At 47.1% G+C, this 15,382-nt stretch overlaps 1 protein-coding gene across 1 annotated transcript in view; it reads right to left on the bottom strand.

Annotated features, from left to right (window-relative positions):
* ttn.2 (titin, tandem duplicate 2) overlaps positions 1-15,382 on the bottom strand; it is a 323,953-nt gene that overhangs the window by 77,428 nt on the left and 231,143 nt on the right. Inside the window, exons 175-192 of the mRNA XM_078262434.1 lie at positions 14,456-14,761; positions 13,204-13,485; positions 12,717-12,904; positions 12,500-12,611; positions 12,202-12,343; positions 11,194-11,357; positions 10,890-11,041; positions 10,546-10,702; positions 10,067-10,348; positions 9,508-9,807; positions 7,996-8,289; positions 4,977-6,981; positions 3,845-4,532; positions 3,000-3,264; positions 1,902-2,228; positions 1,506-1,790; positions 588-887; positions 1-303 (exon numbers count right to left, since the gene is read on the bottom strand). Coding sequence (XP_078118560.1) covers positions 1-303; positions 588-887; positions 1,506-1,790; positions 1,902-2,228; positions 3,000-3,264; positions 3,845-4,532; positions 4,977-6,981; positions 7,996-8,289; positions 9,508-9,807; positions 10,067-10,348; positions 10,546-10,702; positions 10,890-11,041; positions 11,194-11,357; positions 12,202-12,343; positions 12,500-12,611; positions 12,717-12,904; positions 13,204-13,485; positions 14,456-14,761 — 6,552 coding nt within the window. The remainder of the gene's footprint in view (positions 304-587; positions 888-1,505; positions 1,791-1,901; positions 2,229-2,999; positions 3,265-3,844; positions 4,533-4,976; positions 6,982-7,995; positions 8,290-9,507; positions 9,808-10,066; positions 10,349-10,545; positions 10,703-10,889; positions 11,042-11,193; positions 11,358-12,201; positions 12,344-12,499; positions 12,612-12,716; positions 12,905-13,203; positions 13,486-14,455; positions 14,762-15,382) is intronic.

Raw genomic sequence — 15,382 nt, forward strand, 5'->3', positions numbered from 1 at the left:
TGAGCTGCTCCTTGACCTCGAACACTCCCTCTGCCTCTCGGGCCAGGCTGACTCCCACAGAGTTCCTGGCTGCCACTCTGAACTTGTACTTGGTTCCTTCCTTGAGACCAACCACCACGATGGTCAGGTCTTTGACCACAGAGTAAGGCGTCCACTTGTCCTCAGGCGCGCCCTCAGCCTGGTAGTCCACCACGTAGCCGTTGATCTTGGCTCCTCCGTCTCTGAGCGGCTTCAGCCAGCCCAGGGTGGCGCTGTTCTTGGTAATGTCCAGCACGTCCATCTTCTTCGGAGGGTCCGGCTCGCCTGAAAGCAACACACAGCACGTGTTAGGAAGAATAAAAGAAGGATCACAAGGGTTTGACAGAGAGCTGTACAATATGACAATATCAGATGATTTCCTTACATTTGTTTTAATTGAACAAACCGTTTGTTGTATTTTAGAAGAATACTGAAAACAGCAGAACTGAAAACACGTTTATTTATTGCAAGTTATTTCGTTATTGATATATTTAACAACGTTACCGCATATTTTCCAAATATCGTGCAGCCCTAGCCAAACTTTATTCACAGTCTGTGGTGACACTCACTGATGGGGTCGACAGCCAAGTAGGACTTGGGCGAGTCCTGAGGAACTCCAATGCCGTACTTATTGCAGGCCGTGACTCTGAAGTAGTACTCGATGCCAGGCGTCATGTTGGTCACATGGAAGCTGGTCTTCCTCAGGTCCTCGATGCACTTGTTCCAGGTCTTCCTGTCCACCTCGCGTTTCTCCACGATGTAGTTAAGGATGGGGCTGCCACCATCGTTATCTGGCGGCAGCCAGGACAGCTGAGCATTCGTCTTGGTGATGTTGCATGCCTGCAGATCGCCGACAGGACCAGGAGTATCTGCAGAAGAGGAATTTAAGAATCCCTTTGATCATACAGTTTCCTTACCAGTAGTCTGGATTAACAGAAGTACATTTCCAGGATAAAGGCTTCTGCTCTCTATGGGTTGTCGTTCTCAAAATCCCTTCACTATGGAAAACAACAACCTTCAAGCTAGCGAGCTACACGCTGAAAATTTCAAGTTTTGAAGATGATTTGGATAGTGCAACAAGTCAGGCCTGCTTGGTTCTTTCAGGGAATGATTGTTAAGATTTACAAAGAATATGTTTTGGGCATTTCCTCTCTAACTGGGACGTGTTGGGACTGATTGGTGAGATTGCTGTGGACGAAGTACACATGGAGATACACTGGTAAGAGATGAGGTTTAACCATGTATCAACTAATTAAATAGCTCATGTTACTGTATTGTTTCAACAGTTAACTTCATTTAATAATGTATGTGGCATTTTTCTTTTGCAGGGTGCAAATGTTTAACCAAAACAAGTTCCTTCCCGAGACTATTTAGCAGAGCCACCGTCGCTGCGTCAGGAGCTTAGCACCGCCCAAGACAATTAGAGACTGTGTGCCGTAAAAATGTTTAAGTTTATAGAGTTTTTAGATTATTATTCTGTTTCTTACCAAGGACTTTGACACGGACATACACGGCTTTCTCTCCAGCTGAATTGGACAGAGTCAGCGAGTATCTCCCAGAATCCTCTCTGGTGCTCTCGGGGATGACCAGGAAGGACATGGTGTCAACCTGGTCCACGTGACCACGGCGGATCACGTTGTCCACGCCCAGGCGCTTCCAGGTAACCTTGGGGGCGGGCCTTCCTCTGATCACAGCGAAGAGCCTGATTGGACAGCCAGCCCGAACAGACAGGCCTTTCCTCAGACTGGCATCCAGGTCGATCTCTGGAGCCTCTGTTGCCAAAGAAACACATTGATGTTGAGATCATTAGAGTGCTGTTAACATTCATCAATGGATTTATGAAAGCAGAGTTACTTTTGGCTTCAGTAAACGTTTATTCTTACCCAGGATCTCCTTGGGGGAGACGGCCTCCTTCAAGTAGGCGTGACGTCCCCAGCCCATCTGGTTTTGGGCGGACACCTTGAAGTCGTACTCCAGCTTCTCATCCAGCTGGCCGATGGTGAACTCTGTGTGCACCAACGGGCCATGGGTGTCGATTCTCTTCCAGCCCTCTGAGGGCTTCTCAGGGTCTGCCTCGCTTTTCAGCCTCATGTCCAGGCTGTAGTTGATGATCGGGGCACCGCCGTCATACACAGGTTTAGACCAGGACAGGGTGATAGAGGTCTTAGTGCTGTCGCCTACCTTGAGGCATGCAGGGGGGCCGGGGGGCTCTGTAGGTACAGACAAATACAAATATTTAAACAGCAGAAGACACAGGGGAGAGTCCTTATAAGTTTATCTCTGACATCTTAAAGGGTAGCTTTGTTTTATTTCAACCTGGACCCTATTTTCCCATATTTTTTCTGTCTAAGTGACTGATGAGAACAATATTCTTCAAATTAGTCCAGTATTAAGTGAGACAAAACAAGCTGCAATGTAACATTAATGGGCAATTGCGCACCGTCTGTTTGCGTCTTCAAAATTGTTGCTGCTGACAGGCTCAGATTATTATTCTAAGTGTCTGACAACATTATAGAATGGATCCCTACAGAGATAGACTTTTTTGTTAAAGAGTAAGATCCTTTTAGTTTAACATGAAACAGCCCCAAAATCACCATCACCAAACTACACCAGACTCCCTGTAAATAATCAGTACTTTTATCAGTGTAAAACACACTTCATTCAAAGTCAACAGAAACAAAATAAATCTATCAAAAGCTCTCTTGGTTCATCTTTCCACTGTTCCAACAATCACCACTCTGGTTTGGTTGAAATAAACCCTTAATTCACCCATTTACATGTGGAGATATGCTGGCTCTATACACGCTAAAAGTACTGGTTATTTGTATAAAAGGGTATGTCTGTAGGGATCCTTACCATAATGTTGTCTGACAAATTAACCTTAAAGCTTCATGTGGTTTACATGTATTCTGGCCTGAGCACAAATCTCCAGAATCATTTTTAAGACGTAAACTAAACTGTGACAGCTATTGCAAACTCACCGATGGGATCTTTGGCTGCAACGGGTCTGCAGGGTTTGCTGGGTTCTCCCAGGCCGACCTCGTTCTCGGCCTTCACCCTGAACTGGTACTCATGGTTGGGAATCAGGTTCGTGACTTTCATGCGTCTCTCTGAGATGGGGCTCTTGGTGCACGGCACCCAGCGCACTGCTCTCTTCTCTTTCCTCTCCAGGATGTAGCCGGTGATGGACTTTCCTCCATCATTCTCAGGAGGAGCCCAGACGACGGTCATCTCATCTTTACTCACCTGCATCACAAAGGTATTCACAGTGTGAGAAACAGAGAATACTGGTTATCAAGGCAGATAAGAGGCTGAAAGGTTTTTTATGTGAGCCTATTTTCAGGGGGAAATCTGGACATCTGGATCTACTTTCATCTCCATGTAGAATGTGTGTTTGATGCTTTCATATGTCAACACTTTGACTAACGTCAGCTTGGGGAGCTAGTTTACCTGTTGGGCCACAGACTAAAGAAAATAACACCATCCAAACTAGCAGTCAGCGGGGACATGTTGCTGTTCCTAACTCTAGATTTGGTTTATCAAAGACACTAGCAAAGCAACACAGGACAGAAGATAAGCACATTTTGAATATTGCAGGAAAACTAGTCATAAAAACTCTAGAAAAAGTTGGAATATTACGGGGAAAAAAGTTGTAAAAACTTTAGAGAAAAGAATGTATTTTTGAAAATAAAAGTAGGAAAATGTTAACGGGATATATCGGGCCGCTGTGTTTAACTCTATATCTTTAAACGTTACAGTTACGGCTGAAAATGACAACACAAAGAAACAAGTTTGGCGATTCAAGGATGGATGATCTTTTAATTACCTTGGTGACATCAGGGGCTTCAGGGGGTCCAGGTTTGTTGAACTGCGTCCTGACAGTGACTGGCTTGCTCTCCATGGCGGGGCCAGTTCCCATCTTGTTCTCTGCCCTCACTCTGAAGATGTACTCGTTGTTCTCCACCAGACGCGTGACGTTGCAGTACGGCGTGACCACGGAGTCAGAGTACGTGGACCAGACCATCCTCCTGGTCTCGCATTTCTCCAGGATGTAGCTGTCCACCTCACAACCTCCGTCATCCTCTGGAGGATCCCACACTACTCTGCACTTGTCGGCTCCGAGGCCGGTGATCCGGAGGTTCCTCACTGCGCCGGGGACGTCCAGGACGTTAATGTTGGCGTACGCCGTGAAGGTGCCGGCCGAGTTGGTGGCAGTGATAACATACTTTCCAGTGTCAGTGCGTTTGGACTTGGTCAGAAGGAACTTGGAGTAGTCGGGGCCAGTCTCATAGCTGATTCTTGGGTTGTCTCCGACAGCCTTGTCTTTCAGCCATTTGACCTCGGGCTGGGGCTTTCCTCTCAGGCCGGCCTCCAACCTCACCGACTCTCCGGCCTTCACTGTCATAGTTCCGGCCAGCTTGAGGTCAATGACGGGCTTCAGGATCTCCTCCCTCACCAAAATATCGGCGAGTTTTACCCAAGCACTCTCACCTCCTTCATTAACGGTCTGCACCCTGGATAACAAATGGTAAGAATTCAGATTCAGAGAACTTTGAAATAAAACCTTCTTAGACGTAGTCTCAACATTGTGCAAAAACAAACTTGGACAGTAAACACACAACAGCTTATAAAAACAATTGTCACAGGATAAAAATTACAAAATATGCGTGCAAAGTGGCATAGTGTTCGTGTGGGTCATTACTTTTTATTTAAGATGTTTATGGCAGTGGGAATGAAAAAGTGTTTGTAATTGTTCGAAGAATTATTTAATCAGATCTTGAGAACCATTTTCTGACATTTTATAGACCAAACAACTAATCCATTCATCCAGAAAATAATCCAAAATCTCAAAATAGTTGGCAATTAATTTAATAGTTGACAACTGATTGATTAATCTTCGCAGCACTAGCGGAATCCATTCAAGAGAGGTGATTCAAAGTAAGATGACAGTAGCCTACCTGAAAGTGTATGTGTGGTTCTCCGCGCATTTGTCCGCCAGGAAGAAGGTGTCCGTGAGAACGCCGGTGTTGAGTTTCACCCACTCTTCAGCGTCTTTAGCTTTGCACTCCAGGTTGTAGGAGATGTTGGGGCTGCCGCCATCGTAGTCCGGCTTCCTCCATCTCAGACAGACGTAGTTCTTACCGATGTCGGTGGCTCTGAAGTTCTCAGGCTCGCCAGGCTTCTCAATGGGATCAATGGCCAGCAGAGGGGTTTTGGTTTCCACACAGGGTCCTGGGCCCACCTTGTTCACAGCACAGACACGGAACAGGTACTCGTGGCCCTCCATCATCTTGGACTTGATCTTGCGGTTGGTGCAGTTGGAGGAGATCATGGACCACATGCTAATGCTGGGCTCACGGCACTCCACGATGTAGTTGGTGATCTCTGATCCACCATTGTCCTTGGGGGCCTCCCAGTTGATCATACACGAGTCTTTGGTGGCGTAGGTCGTGTGCAGGTTCTGGCAGTGGCTCGGTCTGTCCAGCACATTGACCGTGATGGTGCAAGATGCCTCGCCGCCCACGTTAGAAGCCTTCAGAATGTATTTGCCATGGTCGGCTCTCGTGGCTTCCTTGATCCTCAGGTGGACCATAGGGAGGTTCTGAACGATGGTGACACGTTTGCTGTTCTCCAGAATGGTCTCCTCCTTCGACCAGAGCACTTCTGCGTCCGGACGGGCCTTGATGTAGCCGATGATGTTGATGTTGTGTCCGACGCGCACAGTGACGTGCTCGCGGCAGGTGGCGTCCATCTCGATCTCCGGAGGGATCAGGATATCCTGAGCGGTGACAGACTCTGGGATTTCTCTGAACTCTCCATCTCCGATCATGTTCGAGGCGTTGACTCTGAATCTGTACGTCACGCCCTCCTCTAGACCCTTCACCCTGTAGGCACACTGCTTGATAAAGTCATCCATGTTCACCTTTTTCCATTCTTCAGTATCGGCTTTCTTCATTTCCACGGTGTAGCCCAGGATGGGGCTACCTCCGTCTTTGTTGGGTTTGGTCCACACCAAATCAGCTGTGGTCTTGCTGTAATCTTTAACTCTGGGATTGACAGGGGGGCTTGGGACGGTGATGGGCCTGCAGGGCTTGCATGGGTCAGAGCTGGGAGAGGGGCCACTGTAGCCGGCGCTATTCTCAGCAAACACTCTGAACTCATACTCATTGCCCTCAAACAGACCCTGGACTTTGTACCTTAGGTCCGGGCAGGGTGTCTTGTTGACACGGATCCATTTTCCTCCCTTGTGTCTGCGCTCGATGAGGTAGCCCGAGATCTGGCTGCCACCGTCAGCCATTGGCATGGTCCAGCCGATTGTAACAGAATCCTCTGAGATGTCAGAGGGCTGTGGCTTACCGGGCGGACTGGGTGGCATGAAGGTGTGCTCGGCGACAGTTGGCTTGCTCTCCAGAGGAGCGCCGATGCCCATTTTGTTCTCGGCACGAATGCGAACCACATACTCCACTCCTTTCTGCAGGCGGGTGATGTTGAGCTTGGTGGCGAGGCTGCCAGAGCTCACGCCGCCCCAGGTCTCCTTGTTGGACTCTCGCTTCTCCACAATGTAGTTGGTGACGGCGCTGCCGCCATCGTCCTTGGGAGGACGCCATTCAATCATCATGGAGTCCGGAGTGACCTCCAGGATGTTGACAGGACCGATGGGAGCGGCGGGAACATCCAGGACAGTGACGTTCAAGGCCCCAGTCTTGGTTCCGGCGGGGTTGGACACGGTGAGCAGGTAGGTGCCGGTGTGGTTCCTGGTGCACTCGTTAATGCTGAGCACGGTGGAGAAGTTGTCCGTGTCGATCTTGACGTTACCCTGGCTGGTGAGCTCCTCTCCTTCGATGCACCACTTGGCAGTTGGTACAGGGATTCCTCTCATGATTGCTGGCAGCCTGATGGTGGTGCCAGCCTTCACGATGATGCCTTCAATTAGCTTAGCGTCCACCTCCAGAATGGGAGGCACTGTGGACACGCAGACAGAGGAGGTTAACCCACGCTATGTTCAAAAACACTGAAATTATTAAGGTCAACTGACCAACAGTTTACCTAATAGAATTGCACCAATGACATTTCTTTGCCAAGAGCACCAACATTAAATGGATTGGCTGATGCCAAATACCAATTTAAGTCATACTAGTTTGCTGATGTGGACTATAACAAGTAGGGATGGGTATCAAGAACCGGTACTAAACTGGCACTGGTTCTGGACTGGTCAGTACCAAATTATCGATAAGTGCCTGGACAAACGATACTGCTATAAGTTTTATGTAACGCCATCTGGGTGCCCGCCGGGTCTAAGCACCGTGGAATGATGTTTGAACTAAAATGTGTTAGACTTACATTCAACAATAAGTAGCTTACTCTGAGGAATCACTCAGCGCACATATGTCTATAATGTAAGCCAGTGAGCAGTAGAGAGAGAGAGAAACACAGTGTGTGTGTGACAGTGAGTATGATGTTAGCAGTTAGCTGTGAACTTAGCAGTGCAGTGCCTGTACAGTTTTGGCTATTCATCGGTGAATAAATGCAACAACTCCTCAAGACCCAGGCTAAGTTCTACTTGCTGATCAAAGTGAAGGGGATTAGCCCCGACTTCAGCGACAAGTTAAAGTGGTCCATGCTCACAAACGTAGAACTTAATGTGAGCTTTTCTGACCACCAGATTAAACTATTTTTGTATTGCTTAGAATTGTAAGACCAGACATTTGCAGCAATAACTCCTCCCTCATTATATTATATTAATATATAATAAATAAATATAATCAGTATGGATAAAATCCTAATGATACTCATCCCTAATAACAAAAGCTACATCTGCACCAATACTGAAGTTCAGAAAGTATTGGTGAACCTCTAATTTCAACTGAGAATAAAATCAGAGAAATTCTACATTTATAAATGAATCAAACATGATCCAGCCTAAAATCCCCCTGATCGAGGTGATATAGAGTGCTGTGGTTTTGTCCGTTATCTCACCCAGTTTTTCCTGGCAGAGGATTGGCACAGTGGTGTCGGGTCTGCTGAGGCCGATGGCGTTCTCCGCCCTCACTCTGAAACGGTAGGTCTTTCCTTCCTCCAGGCCGGTCACATGAGTCTCGGGGATGCTGACGGTTTTCCACTCGTCCCAGTCCTTCTCTCCCTCTTCCTGATACTCCACCAGGAAGCCTGTGATGTCACTTCCCCCGTTGCGGTCGGGCCAGTTCCAGACCAACCACACCTCGGTCTTGTCCACGTCGTCGTGGTGCAGATCTTTGGGAGGACCGGGAGGGACTGCAGGGATGGAAGATGAAAGAAAAGATATTTAGACTGACTGGTCTAGACTTCTGGACTGGAATTAGACTTCCGATCCACAGTGTACATAAACAGTTCTCCCTGCTCCCTGCTGTGGGAATGTCGGTTAAGGGAACTTCTTTCAAAAAAATTCCTCCATTCAGATTACCCTGCAACATCACCTACGCAGATATCACTTCCTCTAGGCATAAAGGCATAAACCTCTCAGTATATGTGAGCCTGCTCTACCCACTGAGCCAACCCGGCCACCTAAAATGCGTTTTAAGCCAAACCTAACCCTAACCATGACTTGTCATGACAAAAAACCGAATGACACTTACTAAAAGAAGCATTATGTCATAAACGTTTATGACTTGTTTATAATGTTTATGACATGTTCATGACAGTGTCATGTCACTCTTATGTAGATACCTTCAAGTAAAGTGTAACCAAATATTGAAACAAAAACTGATTATTATAAAAATTATTCTATTGAAATGTATGTAACTACATAAAATGTATGTACGCTGTCATTTCAGCGTGGTGCAATGACTGAGCTGCTGGCAAAGTGATCAACAAGTACATTTTCCAACTAACTTATCGATTAGTCGACAAAATCAATTGAGTGTGAAATGAGTGTAGGGCTATGTTGGCACAAAATCTAGACTTTGTGTGGAAATCTGAAAATGCTTTTACCCAGTAGTAACCCCAATAATATACTGAATAAAACTATAAACACAACCCTTTTGTTTTTGCACCCATTTTTCATGAGCTGAACTCAAAGATCTAAGACTATTTCTACGTACACTAAAGGCCTATTTCTCTCAAATATTGTTCACAAATCTGTCTAAATCTCTGTTAGTGAGCACTTTTCCTTTTCCGAGATAATCCATCCACCTCACAGGTGTAGCATATCAAGATGCTGACTAGACAGCATGATTATTGCACAGGTGTGCCTAAGTCTGGCCACAATAAAAGGCCACTCTAAAATGTGCAGTTTTACTGTCCGGGGAAGGTCAGTATCTGGTGTTATGGTTAGGGTTAGGGTATTATATGTACTAAAACATTGTCCATTTTGTTCTGCACCCCCTTGAAAATGATACAATAGTTGAAGTATTAACTTTGAGTATTTTCTTTGTATTTATGTCATGTTAAAACACTCTGGGATCTACCCATGTATATATGTGCTGATCCCGTGTTCAGCCTGCTGTTACTCACAGAGTGGGTTCATGGCCTTGATGGACTTGGGCGTGCTGACGTATTCGCTGCGTCCGTATTGGTTCTCGGCAGCGACTCGGAACATGTAGGACGTTCCTTCGATCAGGTGCTTTAGCATCATGCTGCGCTTCTTGGACGTGGAACAGATAGGGACCCACTGAGTGGACGCCGTGTCTTTCTTCTCCACCACGAAGTTAGTGATGCGAACGCCACCGCTGTCCTCCGGATCCTTCCAGGACATGTACGCAGAGTCGCTCCTGATGTCCGTCACCCGGAGGTGCTGGATGGGACCGGGTTTGTCTGAGGAAAACATATAAAGAATGTCACAAAACTCAAGAGTGACTTTTCATTAAGGACAGATACTTAATGGAATTAATTAAGGCTATATTTACATTTACATTGCTACGTTTTGGTTTCCCCCTCTCATTCCCCCTGCTCTGGCGTTTTCTGCTCTGGCGTTTCCCCCTCTCATTCCCCCTCCTCTGGTGTTTCCCCCTCTCATTCCCCCTGAATCCCACTCATGTATTCAGGCTAAAAAAAAGGTTTGTGGGATTCTTACCGAAGACCAGCACGGTGCAGGTGACGGTCTTGGACCCGGCAGGGTTCTCCACGGTCAGGGTGTAGTCTCCGCAGTCTTCGCGGGTACAGAACCTCATCTCCAGCTTGGTGCCTTCCTGGTTGGTGTCGATGTCGGCGCGGGTGGGCACCTCGGCCTCGTTCTTCTGCCAGGTGACGGTGGGGAACGGGACGCCTTTGATGGCGGCCATCAGGACGATGTGAGTGCCGGCCATGGCCTTCACCTCGCGGGTCATCCCAGCATCCAGAATCAGCTCTGGGGGCTCTGAGAGGGGGAGAAGAAACACATGATTAGATTAGACTTCTTAAGATCCCACATTGGGAAATGTGTGTGCTACAGCAGCAAATGTAAGACATACAGCACCAAGGGCAGAACTTTGGGTTCAACATTGGGGGTGGGGGGGGGCTGAACTACTTAAAAAGTAGTTCAGATAAAACTAAACCTGAGTAAGGACAACTCACCGAGTCTATCCTGCACTTTGATTGGCTCCTTCACGTTCGCCGGGTCGGATTCTCCGGCTGCGTTGACCGCCATGACTCTGAAACGGTACAGAGCTCCGTCCTCCAGGCCGATCACCTTAAACTTGGTCTCCTGGCAGGAGTCAGGAGTCTGGTTCACCTGAGGACAGCAGCAGGACAAGAGTTCAGTACACAGACTGTAAAAATAGAATGTACTCCTTAAAGCTGCATTCTCACTAACTTCCAGCACTTCATATTCATATATGTATTGTATTATTTTTGCATTGCAAAGGTAATGAAAGTCAAACGGGGCCGCATATTTCATGGTACTTGGATAACCGCCTCACCTTGCTCCATTCCTCCTCTCCAGACTTCTGGAACTCCAGCAGGTATCCAAAGATCTTTCCTCTGCCGCTGTCGGCTGGCGGCTCCCAGGTCAGAGTCACCGACTCATTGGTGAAGTCGACGGCCGTGAAGTTCACCGGTGGACTGGGTTTCACTGTGGCGAAGGACAGGAAGGGATTAATGTCGTGAGTGGCAGGGGTGTAACGATACATCAATCTGGATTGATTATTATATAAATAATATCCCCTAAATAATACACCCCTAGTGTACACACAGTAGTGTTGCTGTGAGAGGTGGAAGACTTACCAATGGGATCTTTGGCAAAGACGGGTTTGGACGGTGGGCTCGGGTCACCGGCTCCCACCACATTCTCAGCGCTGACTCTGAACTCGTACTCACAGCCCTGCAGCAGCTCTGTCACACAGTATTCTACCTTCGGATAGATTCTCTCCGTGTTGCAGCGAACCCACCTGGAAGCAGAAACATCAATAGCTGATTAGTGGAGTAAAAATACGTGATCTGGAGATCGGCAATAATGCTTTGTAGTTGGCGATTAAGGATTTTTTATTTTGTGTGTAGATTGATGCTGGTAAGTTCGCCTGCATACTAATATTAGTAGGGTTGGGTACCGAAACCCAGTTCCACTATGGAACCGGTTCCTACGCAAACCGGTAAGAATCGGACCAGATTAGAAGGCAAATTTTGGCTCCTCATTTTTGGTGTTTTCCCTCTGTCGCTCCGAAACGGACATAACAATATCACACTTTCTCTGTAGTCTACCGTTAGCTAGTTATCGTAAATGTAAGCTACTTTTAAAATGCCATATTTCCCCTCTGGGCTCACCAAAACAGACGTAAAAGCATATTAACCATTCACTGTTATGTGACTTAGGTTTACTTATTATATATTTAAGTACTGTAAAACATTAATATATTGTAAAATTTAAATAATTTTCAATAAAAAAAATAAAAAAAACTCTATAAAAGAGCCTTTCTTTGACGTCATTTTTCAGTTTTTCAAGAATCGGTTTAGGAATCGGAATCGTTTTAAAAGTACCGGTTCGGCATCGGAATCGTAAAAATCCAAACGATACCCAACCCTATATATTAGCCGTACAACGTAAGCAACAATGTGCTGAGTTTAGCACAATAAGTGGATTGGCATTTTAGTCGGTCACACTGTGAGCGCAAAGGAAACGTGTGTATATTTGTATAGTATGAGGACGGTGTGACGGCGTTGCTCCACCTTTGTAGACATTTAAGATGCAAGAGAGACTAAAACTGAGATTTCATGGTGCTGTGTGTGTTTGTGTACCTGTTGGCCATGGTCTCCTTCCTCTCCACGATGTAGCCAGAGATTGGTTTTCCTCCGTCGCCCGCAGGCGGTTCCCAGCTGACGAGGGCCGAATCGTGGAAGACCTCCTTCACTGTGGGCTGTTTGGGAGCGTCGGGCACCTCTGCGAAGGGAAACAAACAAACATATCCCCACTGATCAGACACATCTCTCACCTACTACCCAACACTTCCAGATGGATTCCTCTGCAGGACTGTGTCCGTCTCTGTGGGAACATCTCTGAATGATTCCTGTTGAAGGTCTGTGTGTCAGGACTTACTGAAGATGTCTCTGGCCTTGTTCTCTGCGGACAGCAGGGGCTCGCTGATGCCGTAGATGTTCTGAGCCATGATCCTGATGATGTAATCACGACCCTCGATCAGCTTCGGCACCTGAAACAGACAGTGGGAGGCGTTAGTCTGGATCAATGGAAGTACATTTACAGGATAAAGCCTGATATTCCCTGTGTGTCAGTGTTTCGGTATTGATGTGCCCACCCTGCAGGACGTCCTGGTGCAGGACGAGGTGACGGGCATCCACAGGTCTCTGTTGGTGTCCCTCTTCTCTATGATGTAGTTGGAAACAGCGCAGCCTCCGTCGTCCTTGGGGGGGTTCCAGGAGATCACCATGTAGTTGCTGTAGATCTCATTGAAGACCACGGGGCCCAGAGGAGGCTGGGGACGGTCTGGCAAGGGGGGGAAGCATTCAGACACGTCATTCTCCACGTTTATTTAAAAAAAAAAACTTCTGTTGGGTTTCAAAATCGGATTCTGTTTTCTGTCCATCGTTTGAACTTTCTTTCTTTGTGATGATTTTTGAAACACTAAAAACCTGCATGGGAATCAGCGTATATCTGCTGTGAATCAGCGTATATATCTGCTGTGAGTCAGCGTATATATCTGCTGTGAATCAGCGTATATATCTGCCTGTGAATCAGCGTATATATCTATTGTGAGTCAGCGTATATATCTGCTGTCAACTCACCGACCACGGTGATGGTGCAGACTCCGGTGCGAGCGCCTGCGGCGTTCTCCACGCTGACGCAGTAGCGGCCGCTGTGCTCCCTCTTGGCCTTGCTGATGTTGAGGCTGAGGTGGCGAGCGGTGCTGTGGAAGCTGATCTCATCGTCTACCTTTAGCTCCTCGTCGTTCTTGGTCCAGGCGATAGCCGGGGCCGGTTTGCCACCGTAGCGTCCCGACAGCGTGCACGAGTCTCCCACTTTCACCATCGTCTTGTCCCTGAAGTCCAGGTCCAGAGTCGGGGGTTCTGAGGTGGGACACGGAGAGTTAAATGTTTTAAAGGTTATCGTTTATTTATTTATTCATCTTTATTTAGAACGATTCAAAGAAAAAAGTTAATAAAGACAAAAAGATTCAACATAACACACACTGGACCTGTTCTAAAAGGGATTAGAAGAAGTCTAAAAGAAGCCTAGGCACAAGTCCGACCCCCAGTCTTTACCATCCACACAATCCAATAAGAAAACTAAACAGACAATGTTAAGTAACACAAATAAGAAAAAGTAAAAAAAAAGACTTCAAAAATGTCTGTATCCACTTTTGTCTTCATAAAAGCTCAGTTTTTCAGTTTGGCAGCTTATAGAAACTTAAAGGTGCAGTAGGTAAGACTTCTTAAACTACCTGTCTGTCATATTTGCTGAAACTGACCCTATGTTCCAGTAGAACTACATGAAGCAGGTCATTAAAATAAATCCAGCTCCTCTGGCTCCACCTACAGCCTGGAGAGAGATTTACAAAAATCCACAGCTCCCTGTTCAGATGGACCAATCAGGGCCAGGGGGGTGTCTAACTGTTCAGATGGACCAATCAGGGCCAGGGGGGTGTCTAACTGTTCAGATGCACCAATCAGGGCCTAACTGAATCAGTTGGTGTCTAACTGTGTGTCAATCACTTCTCATGCACACGCATTCATTCTCCCTTGTGGCGGGAGGGGCTTAGGAGACCCTTTTGGGCTTTAGAAGAAAGGGGGGGAGGGACTGAGAAATTGTTTGGCTAAATCCTGGATCTTCACAATCCTACCTACAGCACCTTTAAGTTGCGGGTCGGCTTGGTTCCAGGCAAAAAATCTTTATATCAGCATTTAATGAAACATAAACGCCGATATCAAACAGTCGAAACCAGAGGCGTTAAAAAAGTGGGCGCTCACTGTTGAGCTCTATAGCAGAGCATCTCTAGTTTTTTATTTCATCTAATACCGTTGTTCTGTCGCCACTCACCCAGTTCGTCTTTGCACTGGACGGGTTTGGTAGCGAAGGAAGCTTTGCCCTGTCCCACAGCGTTGATGGCTGCCACTCTGAATTCGTGGCTGGAGCCATCCTTCAGTCCCGTCAGGGTGAACTTCATGTCCATCAGCTTGCTGTCTCCGCCGATGCGTGTGAAGATGTCCCGGCCGACCATGCGGGACTCCAGGACGTACTCCGTCACCTCGGTGCCGCCGTCGTACTTGGGGGGTCTCCAGGCGACCGAGAGCGAGTCCTTGGTAACTGCGGTGACGTGTAGGTCCTCTGGACGCTCTGGGACAGCTGGAGGACGCAAACACAAACACAAATGTGACAAGGCGTATTGAAGGATGCTTCCTCTGTGAACGTAGTTACTTTTTAATTCTAAACTAGTTTCATGTCACATTCAAAGGTTTTTAAAGGTCCCATGGCATGAAAATGTCACTTCATGAGGTTTTTTAACATTAATATGAGTCCCCCCAGCCTGCCTATGGCCCCCCAGTGGCTAGAAATGGTGATAGGTGTAAACCGAGCCCTGGGTATCCTGCTCTGCCTTTGAGAAAATGAAAGCTCAGATGGGCCGATCTGGAATCTTCCCTTTATGACGTCATAAGGGGAAAGGTTACCTCCCCTTTCTCTGCTTTGCCCGCCCAGAGAATTTGGCCCCCCCATGAGAGAGAGAGAGAGAGAGACATCATACAAAAAACGAGCAAACGAGCAAAGTGGCAGTTGGTCAAGGCCACACCCCCAGTCTCCACCTTGCCCCCCCCTTTTTCCTCCTCAATAGCATTTAAAGCTACAGACAGAAATGGCACATACTAAGGAAAGCTCATTGTGGGACTGGCTCTAGTGGCTGTAATTCTGCACCAAGGTTGAATTTCGGAAAAGAGACTTCAGATACAGTATTAGGGGACCACTAAGGTC

Source organism: Sander vitreus, chromosome 11 (genome assembly GCF_031162955.1).
Source record: "Sander vitreus isolate 19-12246 chromosome 11, sanVit1, whole genome shotgun sequence".
NCBI lineage: Eukaryota > Metazoa > Chordata > Actinopteri > Perciformes > Percidae > Sander > Sander vitreus.